Source organism: Hydra vulgaris, chromosome 06, assembly GCF_038396675.1.
Source record: "Hydra vulgaris chromosome 06, alternate assembly HydraT2T_AEP".
In the NCBI taxonomy this organism is placed as follows: domain Eukaryota; kingdom Metazoa; phylum Cnidaria; class Hydrozoa; order Anthoathecata; family Hydridae; genus Hydra; species Hydra vulgaris.
Window position 1 is genome coordinate 44,117,171 of NC_088925.1, and position 21,480 is coordinate 44,138,650.

At 29.0% G+C, this 21,480-nt stretch overlaps 1 protein-coding gene across 1 annotated transcript in view; it reads right to left on the reverse strand.

Annotated features, from left to right (window-relative positions):
- LOC100213646 (endoplasmic reticulum lectin 1) overlaps positions 1-21,171 on the reverse strand; it is a 54,038-nt gene extending 32,867 nt beyond the window's left edge. Inside the window, exons 1-8 of the mRNA XM_065800231.1 lie at positions 21,104-21,171; positions 19,234-19,363; positions 7,839-7,928; positions 7,672-7,758; positions 7,235-7,324; positions 7,085-7,139; positions 4,744-4,790; positions 4,441-4,578 (exon numbers count right to left, since the gene is read on the reverse strand). Coding sequence (XP_065656303.1) covers positions 4,441-4,578; positions 4,744-4,790; positions 7,085-7,139; positions 7,235-7,324; positions 7,672-7,758; positions 7,839-7,928; positions 19,234-19,353 — 627 coding nt within the window. The 5' untranslated portion in view covers positions 19,354-19,363; positions 21,104-21,171. The remainder of the gene's footprint in view (positions 1-4,440; positions 4,579-4,743; positions 4,791-7,084; positions 7,140-7,234; positions 7,325-7,671; positions 7,759-7,838; positions 7,929-19,233; positions 19,364-21,103) is intronic.
- Positions 21,172-21,480: the final 309 nt, after the last annotated feature.

Here is a 21,480-nt window from a genome sequence, read left to right on the forward strand (position 1 = left end):
TCTACCAAATGTTAAAAATAGTTCTATTTTCAGCAAGTTTTTCACTGTAATTTCAACATAAATAGTTGCATTTTCAGCAAGTTTTCCATTTGATGTAAATAGTTGCATTTTCAACAAATCTTATGCAAACATGTATTTTTTAGCTATAACATGGTGAGGTTGTTGTGTTTTATTAATGAAATTCTTTTAGCTTTTTATTATGCTATTATTTTTATAAAAAAGCCCAAATATTCAGCATTTTACCATATATGTTTGATCTAAAGCCCCATAAATATATAAACGCAATTTTTTATAACAGCATGTAACTACATATAATAACATGTAACTACATATATAACAAATTAATTGTTACATTAAGTTATAAGAAAAACAGCATTGTCTTAATAACAAAATGTAGATAGATTTCAAATGAAGGTTAAATGATTAAGAGAATGTAGAATGACTAATGGATAATTTTTGAGAATGTAAAACAATCAATGGATAATTTTAATTGTGTTACATTAATTATTAAAACAACACTTTGAAAATATTTTTATAATGATGAGTAACGAAGCAATAGATAACCAGGCATTATAAATACTTTACTAAAATTATAACTAACATATATCAAGTTTTATTGTAAATAAAAACTTGCCTGATACCGCTTTAAGACTAATAAAACTAGAATTTTTTTTAAGTGTTCACTTTTGTTTTAAAAAATGTGCACATTACTTTAAAATCAAACAAAGAAAGTTGATATTAAAGATAGTATATTAGCATATTTGGGTGTTTGCATTTTTACAAAACATTTCAAAGCACAAATCAGAAATAAAATTCTTTGAAAACGATTTTTTCATAACTATTTACAACTTAGAAAAAAACTGAACTTTTATTAGTCTGACAACAATTTTAGTGCGGGCCACTATGTTTCAAAAAAACCCTTCATGTGTACATGCGTGCTACAAGCAAACTTTTTGTTGATTTGAGTTCCTTTTATTAAAAAGGATTTAAAAAATTACTTAATATTTATGTTTTGTGCCATGTGGTATGACATAATAGACCCTATAGAAAAAAATATATAACCAGTAGAAAGAGCATTAAATAAGCTTTTGAAATCATATAACAAACATATGCTAAAAATTTTTACTTCCTAAGATATAGGGTGTAATGTATTTTACCATACTGGGGGTCATTTAAAGAAATTACAACTAGATAACACATTTTTCGTAATTAAAATTATTGAGCTGGTACATATACTAAAATTTGCATTGTATAAACATACAAACGCTATTATATGTAAACCAGAATGGTATTTACAATTTACAATGTTTAACCAAGAGAAGAAAGAACCCCCGGAAAATATCTAACTGATGGCATTAAATCATTTAACCTTGTAATATAAATGGAATTATATATATATTATATAATTAAATTGTGTCTTTTATTGAAAAAAAAATCTCTATTGCCATAGTCATACATGTTTTCCTTTTGGTAATTTACATTATTATTTGTACATCCGTTACACTTGCACATACCAGTACAAACAAGTTTATTTTTAAACATTTGCACCTTTTTTTATTCTACAGTCTCCTTTACAACAACAAATTCTCAACTCAATAAGTGCTATTAGTGCGGGCAGGTTATCAGTCATTATGGGGTCAGGAGATTCGCTGTTTAATTCCCAACCATACTCCACAGATGACAGGAGATACTGTACGGGCATGAGCGTTTAAGCACTAAACATACAAAGTGACTACAGAATATATGGTACTTAAGGACATTTATTGTTGGTGGAAGTTGTGCAGCATTATACTGGAATTTAGAGAAAAGGAACCAACAAAGTTGTAAAAGAAAAGCAACCAGTTTGGTCACAACCATTTTTCAAACATTTGTAACTTTTATTACTACAGTCTCTTTTACAAACAAATGAAAACCTGAAGAAAAAATATATATTTCATGAAGACTCTTATTGTCATTAACAATGAAAAAAAAATTAAACAGAAATACCTAAAATAGCTTGTGCTTGTTTAGAACCAATTGTTTCATAACATTTTTGAATCGAGATGTCATGTATCTACCCCCCTCTACCAGTTCAGAAAATCCTGACATGTGGCAGGACTTAATAAAAGTGAACCAAAAGTAGAAAAACTTCAGTATCTTGTAAACGCACAATACATTTTTTACATGGGTTTCCTTTTGCAATGTCTATGGCATGCAGAATTACCAAAGTGTCAGCCTTTTGTTGATCATGATTCATTATTTCTGCAGACAGATGTTCCACATTTACTTCTGTTGTGTTTGAATATGTTACAATGAAGTGAACCGCACTAGCTATATATTATTTTTTGTATATTTAACAAGATATTTGGTAAAAGCTTGCATGGTTTCAATGTGTCCTAATAACTGCTTTAGTGACAAATAATAGAGTCATCAGTTACATTTGATTTCATTGCCAGAGGTGCGCTTTTTTCTTGTTCTAGACTTTAATGACTGTTCCATCTATTTGTCAAAAACCAATCTTATCTTGTTACAGTTTTGAGGAAACTTGCATGCAAATAAATTTTGCTGCAAAGTTCTGAATAAAACAAATATGAATATTACTATAAGTCATACATATGTCAGTTAACTTATCAATTCTACATACATGTTAATAAAGTGAACAATAAATATGAAATGATTGAACTAAAATACTACCATAAACAATAAATAATAGTTACCTACCAAGTGTTACCTTATTGAATAAGTGTTACCTTCCAAGTTTTAATAATGTCATTTTTATGAACTTTATTGACCAAGGCCATGCCATCAATACTAGTTTATGTATTTACAGGCATTTCTTCTACTTATGTGGTAATCACTAATCTTTTTGACAAGTCTTCTACTTCAAGCAGAATTTTTTCTTTATTAGAGGTGAGAAATAGGTGATCACCTTGAGTAAACATCGATTTTGGTACAACTGAAAACTGATAACTACCGATGCTTTTTTCCAAATCAAGCTCTGGGGGTTTTCTTGCACTAGGTAACAAGATAATAAGGTGCGCTCTTCTTTTAGTTGAATTGCTTTATTACCTATCTTTGTTTTCACAACTTTGGCCTGAATTTGGAATGTTTGCAGATTTCTCATCTTCATTGGCGACCAAATAGATATGCCTCCTATTAACCTTTCAGTAACAAAAGAACATTAGAGCTCTTTTCGGCTCTTTCCATGATGAACTAATTTATCTGCTATTTCTTTCAATAAAATGGCTTTGAATACAATATTAAAAACCACTTGATTTTTGTTGAAGTTAATGCCAAACACATCAAATGTATCAATGACTTTGTTTACATTATATAAAATTCTTTTGTTTGTAGATCCTGTGAGTTGGTAGTATTGTTTGCAAAGTTGTGACCTAATGTTATTTTTTTCATAAAAGATTTTTGATATGGAATTTAAAGCAGAAGGTACATAGTGGCCTGCACTATTTCTTTTATTTTTTTTAAGGCAACTTTGACTATTAGCATAATAAGCATTTTTATTTTAAAATTAATGAAAAATAAATATAGAAATACCTTTCCTTAAGGCAATTAAAATTAATGAAAAATAAAGCTGAAATTTCTTTTTTCTTTTTAAAACTTATAATAAGACATGGTTTCAATTCCACGAGTAAAAAGCAATTTAATGAGCCAGTGGCTACACAAGCAATAACTAAATTTAGATGATGATTCCTTTATTAATTAATTAGATGACGAATTAATTTTACGTGATGATTTTTTTAAAGTTAAAATTTTTTTAATTGAAAAAAATATATTTTTATTTTACAAGCAATTTTTTTCAAATATTTAAAAAATTGGTAGAATAAAATTTTAAGTGTTACAGCAACAATCCATTATTTATACAATTCAGAATTCTTAAAAGGAAATTTTATTAAATTAGATCATGAATTATTTTCTGTCAAGATTAATTTTAGCCCTTGATGCAATTTATTTAATTTTTTTATGATCGCTAACAGTAATTTGTGTGACATAGTTAAAATACTTTTACCAAATATCTATTTTGTTTAGAGGGTGATGTTAGATAATAGTTATGTTTTATTATGCAAAATACTAATATAGTTCTGGTCAAAGTTTAACACTTTAAATCAGACAGTAAAGAATTTAATTTATAGAACGATAAATAAAGTGAATAAAAATTTATTTGTAGTCATTTTAGAGTATAGTAAAAAAACTTTTTTCCAAAAAATAAACAGCTTAAGGCTTATGCAGAATACCTGCATAGCCTCTGCGGCCAGCACGCTACTGCACTTACTGCTAGGTACAACTTATTTTAACTTTAAAAATAATAAAATAATAATTTAAAAAATAAATAAAACAAGTTTAGAATTCCAAATACAAAAGAATGTCTTATCCAAGAATCTTTAGTTTTAACAAGAAAAATATTCTTTATAAGAAATGTTTATATAATCTAATGAAAGTTATTACTTCATTATCTGCACTCAGATGGCATATGTAAAAAACTGATGTTCGTCTTGGTTCACCAGTTAAATCACAAGGATCTCCATGAGACATTTCTATTAAAAAGTATGGTGCTTCTTGATCATTAAATTTTTGTTTGGGCACCTAAACAAAAAGTTATTGTTGTTGATCATCATCATAACTATCATCATCATCATCAGCAGCAGCAGCAACATCAGCATCAGCATCATCATCATCATCAATAACAATAACATCATTAACAACAACATCATTAACAACATCATCATTTTTATTTTTTACTTATATTACCTTTTTTTCTTTTTCCAAAACTGGTGAACTTGCTTTCTTCTTAAACTCTAAAAATTGAAAATATTATACATAGATGAGTTTTTTCCAGAAATTTCCGGAATTCCAGAAATTCAATTAAATTTCATTTAGAATTTCCAAAAATTTCTGAGTGTTTTTTGCTATTGATTTGTGAAAAAATTAAAAACTTTTTGACAAATTTTCGAAATAAGATTTAGTTAAATAATTTTAGTCAAAAAAGTTTTAGTTTTTCTTGTCAAACAATTAATGCTGCATAGTAATTGCTCTGAAGTAAATATGCAGAGCATATTTCTAGTTCAATAATACACAATAATCACTCATTCCATATGATGTAAAAACCTGAGTCCAAAGAAGAAGCAGACTCAGTTGACATAATCTAAAACAACAAAAAGATTGTAATTTTCTGTATTAACTATTCTTTTATTTAAATACCATTCGTTAATATGGAATAATATTCTACTAAAGTTTAACTTTTTTTGTTTTGTTTGAGACCACATAAGATTGTGTAAATTTTGTGCCATAAAAAAGGTCTGTAAACAAAATTAGCAAAATTTATTACTAACTATCCGTTGAACACAATGAAATTCAGCATCTTTTAATCGTTAATTACTCAAAAACTGCTGGACAAATTTTTAAAAATTTTTTGCACACGAAAGCTAATGTGTTGTTTGATTGTAATGGTAATAAGTATTGGTTATCATTGCTATCGGATTAAAATGAGTAAACAAATAATAAATCAAAAAGAAGTTTTTCTTCAAAATCCTTCATTGTCATAAGTTGACATTTCAAAACTCACCGGTGTTTCTCGATCATCAGTTGGATTTATTTTGCGGCAATATAAACAGACTCAATCTATTGAAAGAGAGGCTGGAAGTGGGAAAAAAGAAAGGATTTTTTTTTTTTTTTTTTTTTTTTAGATTATTCACCTCCCCAAGGCCCGAGGGGGGCCACTACAGTCGAGGAGGCTACTCATTTTTTTTTTTTGTGTTTTTATTTTTTAGTTGTTATTCGTGGTGCAACCCTCTCTCAACTCTTTAACTCCGAAACACGAACCTTGCCGAGCAAGGCCGCTGCGCGGAGAAACTAAGTTGAGCGCGGTACTTCCAGGGACGTGGTGGGAATTTAAAGATAAATATAAAGTAAAATTGATCATTTGCTCCATAAAGGCAAATCCATGTCAGTCGCAGAGAGATCTTGCAAGAAAATTTAAATGCAGTCAAGCTTTGATAGGAAAAGTACTTAGATCTCAAGAATATAAAGCATATCATAAGAAAACACCAAAGCGATCCATTGATAGAGAAATTAAAGCAACTTGCTGTTCAAAAAAGCTATACAAACTTTTAAACCAAGAAAACTTGTGCATAATTGAAGACGATGAAACCTATTGCAAAAAGGACTTTTCACAATTGCCAGGGCAGTAATATTTTTATCAGTCAAAAGGTAGATATGTTGCCAAAATATTCAAGTATATTCAAACTGAAAAACTTGCTCCCAAGTTCCTTATTTGGCAAGCAATCTGCTCTTGTGGTTTAAAAAGTACACCATACATTACTCTTAAAACTTTGAACGCAGAATTATATTTTAAAAAATGCTTTAAAAAATGCCTTTTGCCATTTACTAAAAAGCATGAAATGTCCACAATATTTTGGCCTGATTTGGCTACAATTCACTACTCCAAAAATTCTCTAGAATGGTATGAACAAAATGGCGTCGAATTTGTTCCTAAGGAAACAAATCCTCTAAATTGTCCTGAGCAGCGAGTTATTGAAAGTTATTGGTCAATTATAAAAAGAATCTTATTAAAAAGCAAGAATTTAGCTACAAAAAAAAAAGATTTTAAGAAAAAAAGGATAGCCGCCTCAAAAAAGTAACTCAAAGCAAGATCCAGCAGATGATATCAAGTACTTACCTAGATATTCGGTTTCTATCTAAGCGCCCAATAAAAAATGTAAAAAACTATAGAAATAAATAAGTCAATTAGCTTTATTGCGTCAAAAAATTACAAAAATCTGTCAAGTATTTTTCACGTAATTAATAATTAAAGGGTGCTGAATTTCATCGCATTCAACCGATATTACATTGGTAGGTATAAATAGAAACAAAAGTTTAAAATGACCCAGTTTCTACCACAGGCATATAGACCAATGTCTAATGAAACATGGATATATATATATATATACACACACACACATATATACTTATACATATATATATATATATATATATATATATATATATATATATATATATATATATATATATATATATATATATATATATATATATATATATATATATATATACTTTTAATTTAAAAAATCACCTAGACGTTCCTCTGGATTGAAGACTCCAAGATTAAATTCACTAACACGATGAAGCTATAACAAAAGTTTAACATTTTGCTAAGCATCTTCTCATTCACAAGAATTAAAATCCTTTTATGTTACCAAGTACAAAAATAATTTTATGCTACCTTGGTGACTCCTTCATCAGTGTAACTCTCCTCGTGATATTGTGTTATTGAATAACCATGACATAATTGATATGTCCAATAAGGTTCTAGCTAAATTTAATTGAAATATATATTATTTATTGACAATAATTTAATAAAACATTATAAAACAAATAAATATAAAACAATCATTCAAACATATTGGTTAAATTTATTATAAGATAACTTTAGACAATTTACATTAAAATTATTTGAGAAGCTGATATAGCTGATATTATTTGAGATATCTGCGAAACGTGCAATGTCACAAAAATAAAAATTTTTAGTTAATTTCATTTCCACATTCTATATAATCTATCATCTATATAAATTTTTTGTTGTTATCTCAAAATGAGTTTACTTGTACTTGGTATATTTAGCAAATGGGCTCCTTATTTTTCTTTTCAATAATAACATACCTTTAGAGAACAAATAGCAGTTGAACTTAAAAAAAGATTTTGAAATAAAGCCTCTGGAGATTGATAACCTTCAATGTAAGCATCATCCTTAAAACAATAAATTCAATAGCATCACAAGATCAAAGTTTAAGAATATGCAATAAAAATGTAGTTTTAAAAAAAGTTACTTGATATTCATCTTTTGCATCCGGAACTATGCATTGATATTGTTCATTGTCATTTGTTTGAATAAAAACATTTTGGTCATCAGGATTTAACTAGGAATAATTAATACTCTCATATATAGGAATAATTAACAGGAAAAATTAACATAATTAGAAATAATTAACACAAAAAATATATAAAAAATCAAGATTCAATAATAAACCAAATCAATCAAAAAGAAACTAATAATAGCAGCAGATCAAAGAAAAAAGAATATTTACTGAGATTTACAGATTGTTGTGGAAACATACAAAATGATTGTTGTGGGAAGTTTAAAATAGTACATAGATACTTACATACAGAGGAAATTATATTACTTACATACAAATATTTACAGATACTCATCATTTACTTTCTCTGACACTTAATTGAATAATAATATATAATAATGATTTTAAAGTTACTTTCTATTTTTTTTTTGATAAAAGTAAATAAACTATAAAGAATAAATACTAAACAGCAATCTTCTGAAACCATGAAAAGGCACAAAGTAACTAATAATTATTTAACTAGAAGTAAAGTTTAATTGATTGAACATCCACAAGAACATTTAACAGAAGCTTGTTTGCTGTTGAAACAAAATATTATGCATAACTTTATTTTTCATTATTTAACACTAAAAAAGACCAAAATAGACAACACGAAATGAGTTTCTGACCAGCTTATGCCATTTTAGTTGAAATTTCATTTGCCAACTCAATGAAAAGATCATTTAATAGAGAAATTTGTTGGTGTGTACTATTTGAATTTGATGAAAAATTAAGTTAGAGGAAGTGAATTTTAGAAAACTTTTTAGAAATTTGAACAGAAAGCTTGATTGAGTTGTTTGATATAAGTCATGCAGCATCTAAAGTAATTGGTTCACTTAACAAAAAAAAAATCTGACAAAGATAAAAGAGTTGTTGAAAGAAACTTGAAAATCCAGAATCATGTAAACCTGAAGGAGACATTGAAGATTTGCGGATTGAAGATTTTACAACTAACATAGTATCAGACAAGTCATATGAAGAAGTCAGATTTTTGTCAGATCAGGTTATCCTGCTACTGGTAACATGTAACCCAGTACAATCTGCTTCATGTCCTGCTGCCTTGTAGGATACGCCTTTTTAGGCAAAGGCTAGGAGATGCCAACTCCGATTTAAAACACCCCCTGCCTTGGGGCTCTTGGTTGAGTAAAGGCTAGAGATGGTATCTCGATAAAAATACTCATCTTGGGCAGATGTTAAATGCACCCAGCTACTGTCTTGTAGAAGGCCTTCTAGGCAAAGACTTAAGGGGTAAACAGATTTTATCTGTTGACCAGCCTTGCACCCCTTCTTCATCTATTAGGCTGGCGCAGATGTATTTTTAATACATTGTTTCCAGTTTAGGATGTTGAGTGCTGGATCTTCTTGACTTAATGCATGGGTTTTGCTTGTGTCTCTGTTTTTATGACTAGGCAACTCATTCTATTATCTCCTAATGAGGGTACAGCTCTAAAACTCAGTTTTATGGTTCTGAGGCCGGCTGGTAGTCAGGTTTCCCAAACTCTGTGGTAGCTCTCAGAGAGGCTGATTCCATCAACAGCTGAAAAATATCAAAGTATTAACAGAAAAATATCAAACTATTAACAATTGCTTGGGCTATTAAACGGTGTTCTGAGTACTATCTATGCTTTGAGTCAAGTTCTTCAATCAAATTTAAAAATGAATAAAGTACCAAAAACTATAAAACACAAAAAACCATCATCATCACCAAGTTCTCTAAACCTATCATTCACTAATATTCGTGGTTTTCGAAGTAACTTTTCTTCTGTTGAGTCTTATCTCTTGCAAAGTTCACCAGACCTACTCACTCTTTGTGAGACTAATTTGAGTTCGGCTGTCTCATCTTGTGATCTTAGTGTTGATGGTTATCTTCCTCTGATTCGTAAAGAATCCAATAGTCACATGCTTGGCCTGGGCATTTACATTCGTAAGAATTCACCTGTTTGTCGTGAAACTAGGTTTGAATCCACAAACTATTCTTTTGTGTGCTTTCGTTTAGCACCACTTCACTCTATTGCCTTTCTCTTTGTTCTATATCGCTCTCCATCATCTCAAGACTGCACTCTTTTTGATGTTATTTCTGATCATATTGACCAAGCCCTCTCTCTTTATCCATCAGCTAATATAGTTGTTGTCGGTGACTTTAATGCTCACCACTCTGAATGGCTTGGCTCTAGTGTCAGTGACTCTGCAGGCATTAAAGCCCACAACTTTTGCCTTTCTCAATCCCTAACTCAAATAGTCAACTTTCCAACTCGCTTTCCAGACAACCCGAATCATTTACCTTCTCTACTCGACTTATTTCTTGTTTCTGATCCTAGTCAGTGCTCAGTTTCTCCACATTCACCCTTAGGTGCTTCTGATCACAGTTTGATCTCTTTAAAACTAATATCTCATTCTTCTTCATCACCTGAATACCCCTATTATCGAACCTCTTACAACTACAGTAAAGCTGACTGGGATTCTTTCGGTGATTTTCTTCGTGATGGCCCTTGGGTAGAAATCTTTCAACTTCCTGTCGACAAATGTGCTTCTTACATAACTTCGTGGATTCAGGCTGGCATGGAATCTTTTATTCCCTCTCGACGATTCCAGGTCAAGCCTCACTCTCCTCCATGGTTTTCCTCACACTGTGCTGCTGCGATTGCCAATCGAAACCGTTACTTCCATATTTATATATATCATATATACTATATATCCAGAAAACAGACGTCTGTTTATTACTGCTAGAAACAACTGTAAAAAGGTTTTGTCTAACGCCAAAACCCGCTATTCTCAGGTCATGAAACCTCGTATCTCATCTCAAAAATTAGGCTCTCGTGACTTCTGGAGAATCTTTAATAATATCAATAATAAGGGCAAATCTATAATTCCACCTCTCTTGTATGGTTCAGACTTTGTCACCTCACCTAAAGACAAAGCCGAACTGTTTGCTAAAAACTTTACATCAATATCATCTCTTGATTCCACTAATTGCGTTCTACCTGATATTGCCAACAAACAGGTTGATCCATTGCTTGACATTCATATCACTCCAGCTTCTGTATCTAAAGTGATTTCCTGCCTAGACTCTTCTACAGCTTGTGGCCCAGACAACATACCTATTATTGTCTTGCAGAAGTGTTCTCCGGAGCTGTCGTCTATACTCTCAAAACTATTCAACAAGTGCTTATCAGAGTCTTGTTTTCCAGCCTGCTGGAAAGCCGCATCTGTTATCCCTATCTGCAAAAATTCTGGGGAGCGATCTGATTTGTCTAACTACTGTCCCATAAGTCTTCTTCCTATCATAAGCAAGGTTTTTGAATCTTTAATTAACAAACACTTAATTTCTCATCTTGAATCTAATAACTTACTTTCTGACCATCAATATGGATTTCGATCTTCTCGTTCTACAGCTGATTTGCTAACAGTAATAACTGATAGGTTTTATCGCGCATTAGATAAAGGTGGAGAGGATAAGGCCATCGCTCTTGACATTTCAAAAGCGTTTGATAAAGTTTGGCATGCTGGTCTTCTCCATAAGCTTTCTTCTTATGGTGTATCCGGCAACATTTTTAAGATCATTGAATCCTTCCTTTCCAATTGTAGCATAAAAGTTGTCCTCGATGGACAACACTCTTTTTCTTATTCTGTAACTTCAGGGGTTCCTCAAGGTTCTATCCTTGGCCCTATACTCTTTTTAATTTACATTAACGATCTTCCAGATATTCTCACATCTAAGGTGGCATTGTTTGCTGATGATACTACCATTTATTCTTGTCGTAATAAGAAACCAACACCCTCTGATTGCTTGGAGGGGGCATTTGAGCTTAAAAAAGATCTCACTTCTGCTACAGCATGGGGCTCACAGTGGCTGGTGAACTTTAATTCAGATAAAACTCAATTTTTTTCAGCCAATTGTTATCGCAATAATTTAGATCTTCCTATATTTATGAACGGTGATGTACTCGATGAGTCATCCACTCTGCATCTTCTAGGGTTAACTCTTACTTCCAATCTTTCTTGGAAAACATATATCAAATTAGTTGCAAAATTAGCATCTGCTAAGGTTGCATCTCTTTATCGAGCTCGTCACTTTCTTACTTTGGATTCTATTCTCTATCTCTATAAATCTCAAATCCGGCCTTGTATGGAATACTGTTGCCATATCTGGGGCAGTTCTTCTAATGATGCCCTTTCTCTTTTAGACAAGGTGCAAAAACACATTGTAAGCATAGTTAGACCTGCTCTAGCAGCCAACCTCCAACCATTATCACATTGTCGTAATGTTGCTTCTCTTTCTCTTTTCTACAAATACTATAATGGGCACTGCTCTAAAGAGCTAGCATCTCTTGTGCCATCTACTAAAATTTATTCTCGTGTTACTCGTCATTCAATTAAGTGTCATCCTTTTTCTGTAACTGTCCCTAAGTGCTCCAAAAGTGCTTATTCGTCTGGTTTTTTTCCTCGAACATCAGCTCTTTGGAATTCGCTTCGTTCATCTTGCTTTCCTGATTCATATAATTTGCAATCCTTCAAGTCGTCTGTCAATCGTTATCTTGCTCTACAATCTTTATCTTTTTCCTTTCAGTAACTTCCAAATTTTATTAGTGGCTGCTTGTAGCCTTGTTAGAAGTGAAGATGTTTAAAAAAAAAAAAAAAGATAACAATTGACAGACAACTAAAAATAATAATAAACGTAACAGCATTCATAGTAACATAGTAAAGAAATTAAGAAATGGATAAATCTATTTACCAAGTGGGCGAATAGACTTCAAATGTTAAAGTTTGTAAGATGGCCCAAATAAACCTATATCCATACAAGGTAGTCCATTTGGAACATATTTTTTAAAAAGTAAAGTAGCTTAAATCTTGTTGAATTTATTAGGCCTGGCAAGAAAAAGGGGTATCCTGTTGTTACTGATCTCAGGTGTATAAAATATGAGCCGCCTGATGGAACAATCCAGGTGAAGTTGAACCATCAACATGAATTTTTAAATCTTCCTAGAAGAATAACAAAACCTTTGGTCAAGATGGAAGATATTCCCCCATTCAACAAATCACAACTACAATGGGATTCAATACTGTTCAAGCACCTTCCAGAGCTTAAGTTTGTTATTTCAAAGGAAATTGTTATAACTTACAACATTCTTTTATTGTTTGTGAATTCTCTTTGCATACAGAAAAAAATAGACTGAAGTAATGAGAAATAAACAAGATAATTGTATATTGTTTACTATGTGTTTTTTTTACAATTTAATTTTTAACTTAGCAACTCAACTTTAATTTTTAACTTAGCAAGTTAATATTTTCATAAAGACTTAATTTTGAAAAATTATTCAATTTAAATAAGTTTTTTTAAATTTTAAGAATTTAGTTATTGTAATAATTTATAATATGTTATACTACTTAAACTATTTTTATATACATTGTAGCTAGTGAGTTTTTGTATACACACTGTAGCTTTTTTTTCAATTTGTTTTGATCTAGTACATAATTTATCATCATAAAATTGTTTTTTTTAATCTTATTTTATTTTATTTTTAACTTTTTTTTTGTTGCATTGTCTATTTTTCTAATTAAAATATTGTATTTCGTCACATTAAAAGTCAACATTTTATAAAGTCAAATATGTTGCAAATAAGACAGCAAAACATCAGTTAATAAATTACATATAGTTGAACTTAAGACTAAAGCTGAATACGAGAAAAAACTTTTTGAGGTCATATTAGATATTACTCTTTTTTTTTATCTGAACTTGGTTTAGCTTTTACAAGTTCAAAAATAATAGATTGGTGACTGTTCAAATGGAACTATTTTGGGCATAATTGAAGTTCTTGGAAAATATGATCTACTTTTGTTTAAGCATGTATAGAATCCTAACAATCTATGTAAAAAAGTGCAAATTCATTACACTTCTAGACCAATTCAAAAAGAATTCAAAAGGAATTGGCTAATTTATGTGTCTCACTGACACAAAAAGAAATTCTTGATGAGAATTTAAGGGTCAAATATTATTCTGTAACAGTTGATACCACTCCATATTGTTCTTTCAAGGAACAAACTACTTTAGTTATTTGTTATGTTAACATTTTAGAAAATATTTTTTGTTAAAGATTATTTGATAACTTTACAAAAAAAAAAAGGAAGATACATTCAGCCCTCAGAATTAGGGTCAGCATTTGCCAATGCCAACATAGAAGTGTTTGAGGTCTGCAAAAAATCGCGGATCTAGATTATGTTTTATGGATAAATCTTTGTATCAAATTTTTTTTGCCGACTTGATACCGACATCTATTAGATAATTGTCAAAGTATTGCCGACCTCACTTTTCCTAATTCTAAGAGCTGTACATTGCTGCTTAAACAATTCAAATTTTAGAAATTTTAAATTTGGATTTTCAAACATGCGTAAACCAGACAATAACAATGGAGCATATATAACAGAGGGTAGGAAAATTCATATATTTCTTTGCAAGCACCATTAAAAATTGTGGAAATTGTACTCCAATTTTTTGCTTTACACAATTCACTGTTGATTACACTGAATTGTGCAAAGAAGCAGTAAGGAGTATTTTAGGACCATTCAGAAAATGTACAATTTATTCAGCAGTTTAATATTTTATAACAAAATAAAAAATTTTATAACAGAATTTCTAAATCCAAGTGGTCAGCTCAAATCAATAGTATTATGCCAGATGTGCTGCATTGAAATTCATTAAGATGTTCACTGAATAAACTTGAGTTATTTCATTTAAAAGTAGCAACATGAGTCACTAAATTTAATCAACAAATATTAGCATATTAGATGAATTTTAAACCAATTGCCATTTGCTAAGTGAAGCTAAAGCAGAGTTGTCTTTTAAAATTAATCATTTTTTTTTAATTGACTTGGTCAATTATGTCAATTCATTCAAATTCAATCAATTCAATTATGTCAACTCATTCAAAATCAATCAAGGTTAACACATAATTTTCAAGCATTACAAGAAGTTTGTTGGAGTTTTAGGTTTTTTTGGGAGTTTAAAAAATGAAGTGACAAAGATCGAATTTTGGGTGCTAACAACTTTCAACAGCGGAATTACAATAAAATTGCACAAGATCTGAAATCACAGCAATATTTTGTTTTTGAAAGGATTTTATGATTTTTAACCTATTTTTAACTTGAATGTGCATCAATTGAATTGTTCAATGAAATATTTAACTCGGTTTGTCTAAATGAAAACAGTTGGCTGCTAACAGCATTCAAAGACTGGAGTTTTCTGCAATATAAGAATTGCACCACATATTTTCATCAGTTTGCTGGAATCAGCAACTTCCAGTGAACATTTTTTCAATGTTTCTAAGCAAATCAAAAAATTTTATAGTTATAGACTATGGGACAAGAGCTATTAAACAAACTTGCTATATAAAAATTTTTTCAATAATTTTATTAAGCATTTATTAAATAAAACAATTTGAAACAAGTTTGATTTAGGATACTTCTAAATAGATGATAATTTATAATATGCAGTCTTCTTTGTTTGGCCAGGGGTCAAAATAAAGAAGACTGGATAGAAGACAAAATACCGAAGACAAAATCAAGAAGGCCAAAAGAATAACATTGGCGAGCACTTAAAAAAACCCTTGCCAAAAAAATTTAAAAATTTAATTTAAAAATGTTCACTTTGCTGTTTTTATTTTATTCATTTTATTTAGAATTTAAAAAACTCTTTTTTGTTTTTTTTCCCCTGCTTCAATTTATTTTATTTAGAACTAAAATAAAATGTTTCTTTTTGCTGTTTTAGTTTAATATTTTTGTACAGAATTTAAATAAAAATTCTTTTTTGTCTTTTTTTGTTTAGAATTTAAAAAAACCGTTTGTTTTGCCATTTTTATATTATTTTATATAAAATTTAAATAAAATGTTCCTTTTTGTTCCTTTAATTGTATTTTTATTAGAAAGAGTAGAGTTGTTGGTAAAATGTTGATAATGAGACATTTGCTTCACCATTTTAATTTTTATTATTTTAAATTAAAAATAAAATTTAAAACAACCTATAATTTATAAATAAAGAAATTAAAAACAATACCTACCAGAATTTAATTTTTTTAACAAGGTTTGATTTTAATACAAACTTTAATTTCATTAAACATTAGATATTAGGATGCTTTAAATATAAATATTATTTATAAAAAAGCTTGTAATGTTTAACAGATAATTTCTCTTCAAAAATGCTTTTATTAATAATGATTTTTAAATAAAACAATTTTTTAATATTTAGTATATTTCTAGTTAGAAACTATATAAAACTTTAAATAAATAATTGAAAAAATACTTTATAATAGGATCAAATCATTATATTTCAACTAATGGCCTGTGTGTCACCACAAAAATCTCTGATTTTCCTGATATTTACATATTTTTATGTGCATTATGTAGATAGGTTAAATTTGAAACTTCAGACTTCCAAGTGCAATGTGTTTGCCAGATTTTTCAGCAAATATACAATATTATGGTCTTAACAGGGCATTAACAAAAGTTATTTAAATTACTAAAAGTTGGTTGCCCCCTCCCTCTCCATTAGATTCGAGCCAGGAAAATCAGATATCAGGAAAATCAGAGATGGCGTCCCACAAAGTTTTCTTTAAATTAGTTGAATTATAATGATTTGACCCAATAATAAAAAAAGACAACAAAAAAATTGTGTTTTTAAGAGTTTAAAGATATGTTTTATAATAATAGATGGTCAATTATGCACCAAAACATTTAACTTTAACTGCTTTTTTTTGTAACAATGTTTTTAAAAATAGAAGCAATAAGGTAACAAAAGTAACAAACTAGTATAATAGTATTTTATTACTTTAAAAACTAGTATAATAGTAATATAAAAACTAGTATAATAGTAATTTATTACTTTAAAAATATCAACATATCTGTATTGCCTTAAATGCTTGCTATGAAGCTGGGGATTGCACAACTGTTAAACAAAATTTAAGAATACTTCAGAGCATACAATCGGAATGCTTTAAAAAAAACATCAATAAAAGAATATTTAAATTTGTTTCTCACCATACTAAATGATGGGAAAAGCATCTACTCAGAAAAAATCTTCTCTTAAGGAAGCAACTCCCTACCTTCATGAATAAAGAAAGTTGACCAGTATGGTGTTTGTTTCTTTTGATATAGAATACTTTGGCATAATAAACAGAGCTTACTTGGCAATAAGAATCTTAAATAACAACTTCAAAGTGTTGAGACTTTTAAATAACTATACCCAAGATTAATAATATTTAGTACCACTTGATTGGTTATGTTCAAATAACCAACAAAAAAAAACAAACATTTCTGCTACTCATTATATTTAGTTAAATAAAAAGATAAAAGAAACTATTTATATTTTAGCTCATTAACCCTTTGCAGTCCAATGTCCCACGTGACGGGACATCATTGTTGTTGCGGTCTAATGTCCCATGCCACAGGGCATCTACTATGTTGATGTTTATTCAGAAAAAATTATCTATTTAAGCTAACTTGGGCAATTTACTAGGTTTATTTGGTAACATTATAGTGTGTTTTCAACTTAGTGCTTTTTAGTAACGTTTTCTAATCATCTAACCTTACTTTGAAGCACTGCCATTCACAGAAGCAAATATAGGTCCTCAGCATTCAACAAACTTAACACGCGAACTAGATTTTTTACTGATTAAAGTTATTTTTTACTGATTGTTACTTGCAGATATTGTAACCGAAATTAATCATTATGCTAAGTCAAAATTGAAAATAACGATTTGGAATCTTATTCTATTTGGCATAAATAAAAAGATGCGACACTTGAAGAAACACATGCTTACTTTGGTACTACTTTGAATATGGCTCTGAATGAAAAATCAAGTATAAAACATTATTTTTTTTGTGATTGGCTGAACTACATGCCATTTTTCAGCAGTTTTCTCTTGAACTCAGTTTTTTCAGATAGATTGGATGCTGCAGGTATCCCCACCATCAAATCCATCTAATGAATTGAATAGACGTGCAAGGAAAGTGCATCGTGTTGTATCAGAAATGAAAAGTTCCTGTTCAGGAAATTTTGTTCCGTCTTGTAACATTGCAATTGATGAAAATACTATTGGATTCAAAAGTAGAGTTGCATTTTGTATGTACTATCCAAAAAAAACTCATAAAGTGGGGCATTCTTGTTTTTGTCTAAGTCGATAGTGAAACAGGTTATATTAGTTTCTTAGAACCATATTATGGTAATTGTATTACTGAAAGTTTGGCAAGCCATATGATGCAGTTTACAAGTCGAATCATACTGCTTTTGTGTGATGAGCTTTTAGAGGCTGCCCAAGGTTGTGGTTATCACTTATTCACTGACAGATTATATACTAGTTTTCCTCTTGCACAAAAGCTCCTCAAAATGAACACACAAACTACAGGGACAATATTGAAAAATAGAAAACAGTTACCTGAAGATATAAAAAAAACTCAAATTAAAGAAGCACAAAGTTTTTGCATATGTACACTCTTCCAATTCAATTCTATGCAAGTCTTTAAAATGGTAGAGAAAAATATTTTTCTGGTTGTTGGAAGTTGCAGTTGTAAACAGTTATATATTGTTCAATAAATTTTGTGAAGGCAATGGTAAAAACAAACTTCGACACCTAACCTACAGACAAAACCCCATTGAGCAATTAGTAGGAGTATGTCGTAACATTCAAGAACGAAGAGGAATGCAATCATCATTAGATGACAATGAATGCCTCAACCAAAAACCAAAACCCAACCAAAACCTAATTATTTTGAACTTCACCATACAAAAACTGACTTTTGTGTAAAATAGGGTATCCAAAGACAATATTGTAATTTACTTGTGAATAAAAACAAGTGTTTACATATTTTTGTTTTTTCTTTCTTGTTTAGTGCTTGCACTTAAGTCATAGCGTTTTTGGCAGAATAAAAATTAAACAATTTAGTGCTACAATCAAAACCTATTTTTTATGAGACATAAAGAGAAGCCATAGGTCAAACATATTTTTTCTGTTTTTTTTTTAAGTTCAATAAGTAAAAAAAAATATTTGGACCTGATAGGCAAAAAAAGTTCTTTTTTAAAGACCTCAAAGGGTTAAGGGAAATAAAACAAATATAAAACGTGATTACTCGTAAAAATACAATTACAATACTAATTTAAATCATTAACAAACCATTTTAAAAAGTAAACTAGAAAAAATTGTCAATAAAAAGATAATGAAAGATCTTTTATAAATCTATTCTTATTTAGTTTTCTTTTGATAATAATTTGTTTTAATATGGCTATATTTTTAGTAATAAACAATCAACTTATAATCAAACAATTTACAATTTGTATACATACCTTTTGCTTAAAAGGTTCTTTCCAAGAAATTTGATATTGAACTTGATCATCAAATTCACGTGTATATACAAGTAGTACTTTTGTGAGCAGAAAAAATATTTTAATTTTTCCTTGTAGCATTTAAACTAATCTAGAAATAAATTATTGAATAATAAATAATCAAATTGAATTAAATTTCAAAAACTAATTCTAGTTAATTATTCTTTCTTTATATATATATATATATATATATATATATATATATATATATATATATATATATATATATATATTTTTTTTTTTTTTTTAGATTATTCACCTCCCCAAGGCCCGAGGGGGGCCACTACAGTCGAGGAGGCTACTAATTTTTTTGTGTTTTTTATTTTTTTAGTTGTTATTTGTGGTGCAACCCTCTCTCAACTCTTTAACTCCGAAACACGAACCTTGCCGAGCAAAGCCGCTGCGCAGAGAAACTAAGTTGAGCGCGGTACTTCCAGGGACGTGGTGGGAGTCGAACTCCGAACCTCTCGCTTACAAAGCGAGCGCTCTTACCACTACACCACTACCGCATATATATATATATATATATATACATATATATATATATATATATATATATATATATATATATATATATATATATATATATATATATATATATATATATACATACATATATACATATATATATATATAAATATATATATATATATATATGTATATATGTATGCATATATATATATATATGTATGCATATATATATATGTATGCATATATATATATGTATGCATATATATATATATATATATATATGTATATATATATAAATATGTATATATATAAATATGTATATATATATATATATATATATATATATATATATATATATATATATATATATATATATATATATATATATAATTAGTAAAAAACACTTATCTAACTTTTATCTTCGACTTGAAGTTTCACCATTGCTGGATCATCAGGAACTCTTCTTGATGATCCAGCAATGGTGAAACTTCAAGTCGAAGATAAAAGTTAGATAAGTGTTTTTTACTAATTAATTATTGCTCTGTTCTTTAAGAACATTGAGCACTCTATTTGTAAAATACACTAACATAATTTACATGTATATATATATATATATATATATATATAGGCCTCGACGGGAGTAAATGAGTGCGAGAGCGGAGAAAAGTTTAACTTAATTATCTCTTCTTTAATCATCTTTAATTTAAAAAGTGCCTTAAAATCACATTGAAAATTATTACCTCTAGTTAAAATAAAGTTAAATGAACAGATTTGCTAATATTTAAATAAAAAATTTTAAAATTAAAATAATAGTAAACACATTCATGTTTACTATTATTTTAATTTTAAAGTTTCAATTTAAATATTAGCAAATCTGTTCATTTAACTTTTACTAAAGGTAATAATTTTTAAAGTGATTTTAAGGCACTTTTTAAATTAAAGATGATTAAAGAAGAGATAATTATGCTAAACTTTTCTCCGCTCTTGCGCTTATTTACTAATGCTTATGTTTTTTTTATTTGAACAGTTATTTGAATACAAGATGTGAAACGATTTTGTAAATTTTACAAATATTGTGTGACTTAATATATGTAAATATACTAAGTAATGTAAATATTGATTAAAAATGGTCAAAGTATTTAGATTTAATAATTATTCAAAACTTTAATAACTATTAAAGTTAAATTTACTAAAATATAGTTAATGTTTAATATTCAAAAAAAATTTCAATAATTATTTACAAATAGCGTGGTAATTGCAAAAAAAGGGTTTGTTAAATTCTTAAGTAAAATAGTTTTCTTATCATAACTCAAGTATCATGGTTACACCCACCGGTAAATTTATGTATTCAAAGAAATACCTTTAAATTCTCTTTATCTTTGGATAAAAATACTCCTTATCTTTGGATAATACTAAACAAGATGAATACAAATGATTAAAAAAATTTTGATTAAAAATCATCCTTGTGGCACCGGTTTTAACTAGGGGAGGAGGAGGGGAAAATCTCAAAAATATCACCCCCCCTTCCCCCTCCACCACCACCAATCCACCCAAGGTTGCCGGAAAAAAAATGGTATCCCCAAATAAACTCTGGGTTCATCGCTGTAAGATTACAGTAAATTTAAAACAATTTTAAAATAAATATTAAACAATCACCGTTAACCTATAATAATTCAGATAAATGTAACAGATATGAAAGCAAGATTAGTTAAGAGAAAGATTATTAGAAATAATACA